Genomic DNA, 3,609 nt, shown 5'->3' on the forward strand with positions numbered 1-3,609 from the left:
TAAAATGATACTTCTGAATTATATAATGACAAAATCATACTTGCAGCAGATAAAACGATACTTTGGGCTTATAAAATGACATTTTGGCTGATAACATCATTCTTTTGTTTATAAACTGATAAAATGATACTTTAATCTGAAAAAATGATACTCGCAGCAAATAAAATGACAATAACCTTATAAAATGATGTATAAGCTGGAAAAAATGACATATAAGCTGATAAAATGATACTCTCAATGGATAAAATGATATTTTAATCTGACAAAATGATATATAAGCTGATAAAATGATACTTCTGACTTATAAAATTATAAAATGATACTCGCAGTTGATAAAATGATACTTTCAGCAGATAAAATGATAAAATGATACTTCTGACTGATAAAACGATATAATGACAAAATCATACTTGCAGCAGATAAAATGATAATTTTGGGTGATTATATTCGCAACCACTATTACAAAACGCTATTATCAAGTCATAGAAGTTAGTATACAGGGGGTTTAAATTCTCTAATCATCTTTTCAACATCAATTTCTCCTTTTTTGTTGTCATTCTCAAACTTCTTCTTTATCATTGTAAGTGTCTCAAAAGCCTTCTTGTTAGTATCTCCAATAAGCAATGCTTCAGTATATCTGGCACGGAGTTTTATGAAAGACTCTGTTCCCTTCTTCGTTAAACCCGAATTCCAGTTACGAACAGGACCACCCATGTAAGTCTCCAAATGGCGCATCACATAAATTCCACAGTCAACTTTATTTATATCGTTCTGCCATGGCATATTCATGTATCTGGTTTTTGACAGTTTGACAGTTCTTCCCATTGATGGATTGACTCCATTTCCAAGATAAGTTCGGAAGAAATTTCTCTATTCAAATAACACAAAACATATATGAGGTTGATTAAAAATTATATTATGTTCCATACTGAATTATATTCAATGCATTTTAACTAATAAATACTGAATGCATTTAACTAAACATACCAGAGTACTTGGTGCATCTTCATATTTCTTCTAAAGTAAATCTTCACTAACCAGAGAATTGTCAATTACATCCATCATTTGCATTTTGAGATTGAAGCAGATGATATAATAATGTTCGTACGTCCAGATCGGAAAGAATATCTAATTTTCAAAACATTATATATAAATGTCATTTTCAAAAATATAGGTATGTTGTTCTGTAATGGATGTGATCATATTATAACTCATATTTATGGTGATAACCTAATAACCCTCATTTTATGGACGAAAAGTATCATTTTATAGACGAAAAATATCATTTTATCATGTGTAAATATCATTTTTAGTAAAAATGATATTTTTGACCTATAAAATGATAGGGTTATTAGCTTATCACATAAATATGGGTTATCATTATAACGCACCCCTATTCTGTAATGTATATCTAATTATTACTTACCAGGTCATAATTTTCCCATTTGAAATCTTCAATCTTTGACACAAATTCATTCAAGTTTGAGCAAAATCTTTCTCGACTCTCTGCTTCAGTCCAACCAGATCTCCTTGCAGTAATGTTGTAAAGCTGTCATGTTTACATTTTTGTAAATATATTTTAACTTTTAATGTAATACTATTATTTATTTACTCGTTTACTGTACCGTAGGTGTGGTGTTGATGAAAAGACGACTCGGTGATGCCTTTGATTTGAATTTTTCATTGTAGTTGAGGAACACAACTCATGCATCTATGATGTTGATCCTGACGTATGTACGTGGAGCAAGGCTGTGGAAGTCAATCTTGAACATTGTGATCTTGTCGTTCTCATAAACTACCTCATAACTGATTTCAAATTCATATTTAATGTTAGTTAAAAGAACTGAATAAGAATATAATTATGTAATTCAAAACTTACAATTCACTTTGTTCATCTGTCATCAACCAGTACATTATTTCTCTCTCTTCTTTATTCAGCTTTCCTTTCAGATTTACTGCTCTGACATTGTAGGGAGAGCACATTGCTTCAACAATTTTCTTTGTTGTTCTGACCACTTTCTCCTTTTCCACTGGAGGATCTTGAGAAACCATCTTCTTCCCTTTGTCCTTATTCAAATTTTCTTCTCTTTGTTTTAAAACTTCATCATCTTCTTGAGAAACCACTTTCTCCTTATTCAAATTTTCTTCTCTCTGTTTTAAAACTTCATCATCTCTGTGGATATCCTCCATGACAGTGGTTATTATGGTATCAACTCTGTCATGCTTTCATTAAAAAAAATATAAATTGTTATTGACAGAAGGTATACTATTTTAACCACAGGAACTATCACATTATCAGCCAAAAATCTAAAACTATCATTATGAAACAAAAGTATCATTTTATTCACAGAACCTATCATTTTATTCCCCAAAACTATCATTTTATCATTTTATCATGCAAAAAGTATCATTTTATCTGCTTAAACTATCATTTTATGATGCAAAAGTATCAGTTTTCAAATAAAAGTATCAGTTCTGGGATGATGCTATTTCAAGACGAAATTATCATATGTTTGGAGATGTAATTTCATTTGATTCAACATACAACACTAACAGGTATATTACTTTTGTTGCTAATAGACATAAAATGATACTTTTTGCTGATTAAATTATATTTCAGTTGATAAAATGATACTTTTTGCTGATAAAATGATAGTCATAGCTGAGAAAATGATACTTTTTATGTTATAAAATGATACTTCTGAATTATATAATGACAAAATGATACTTGCAGTAGATAAAATGATACTTCTTACTAATAAAATAAACTATCATTTTATGATGCAAAAGTATCAGTTTTCAAATAAAACAGAACCACCAAAAAACATCATCAAACCTATATTATTTTAACCATATAAACAATCATTTTATGTACTTAAACTATCATTTTTAAAAGTTACCTCATATTCTTCATTCTGAACTTCTTTCCCTGAAACTTTTTCCTTTTCTTTTCCAGCTGCTTTATTAGCCATTTCCTTTTCGCTTTCATTCTGTTTCTCTTGCTCGTTTTCCACCTCATCATCTTTTTCCTTCTCCACATCCTTTTCCCGATTAAATTCTTGATTCTCATTAGGACTGTCGTCACATTCAGGTATCAGAGTGAAGGTAGGGAACTCATTCCTATTTTTCAATATATATGTCCTCTCAGCAGCTTTAGTTAACTCAATCATGATATCAATCCATTCAGGATCATCAGTTTCATCATTGTTTATAGCCTGTGTCATTGTATTCTGACTTTCTATAACATGCTGCACACCTTCCTCTCTCAATCCCACTGCATTTCTCGTTGTATCACAGATTATCTTAAAGCTATTTAGATTCCTGAGTTTTTTCGGCGCTGCTTCAAGGACATCAACAATCTTCTCCATTGACGCTTTAACATTTTTGGCAGCTTCCTTCCATTCATGTATGAAATTCTCCCATTCATTGGTTGTCCCCACTTCATCATGATCATGATGATCATTTGTCTTCAAAACTTCTACATCTTGAGATTCTTCTTCTTCGTCATCTTCATCATTTTCTTCATGTGGCTGCTTTTTATATCGGTCATACATATGACCCAGACCAAATGTTGAATTCTCCATTTCTGCTCTTTGTCTTTCTTTCAAT

At 30.7% G+C, this 3,609-nt stretch overlaps 1 protein-coding gene across 1 annotated transcript; it reads right to left on the reverse strand.

The window, feature by feature from the left end:
- Window positions 1-441: 441 nt before the first annotated feature.
- On the reverse strand, window positions 442-3,368 carry LOC148930627 (uncharacterized). The gene is made up of 3 exons (XM_089066565.1): window positions 2,901-3,368; window positions 757-870; window positions 442-456 (listed from the first exon to the last, which is right to left on the reverse strand). Exons 1-3 carry the CDS (start codon window positions 3,366-3,368, stop codon window positions 442-444), a joined length of 597 nt encoding a protein of 198 aa, XP_088922691.1.
- Window positions 3,369-3,609: the final 241 nt, after the last annotated feature.

This window comes from Salvia hispanica, chromosome 3 (assembly GCF_029641045.1).
Source record: "Salvia hispanica isolate PSC_SH4W2 chromosome 3, Shi_PSC_v1, whole genome shotgun sequence".
Taxonomy (NCBI): Eukaryota; Viridiplantae; Streptophyta; class Magnoliopsida; order Lamiales; family Lamiaceae; genus Salvia; species Salvia hispanica.

What these genes read in the sequence shown, in the direction of transcription:
- LOC148930627 (XM_089066565.1), bottom strand. Translation starts at nt 3,368, where the DNA reads ATGGAGAAGATTGTTGATGTCCTTGAAGCAGCGCCGAAAAAACTCAGG. An exon ending in TTCAGAATGAAGAATATGAG is followed by an intron (nt 871 to 2,900) that starts GTAACTTTTAAA and finishes TTATTTGAATAG; the next exon opens with AGAAATTTCTTCCGAACTTA.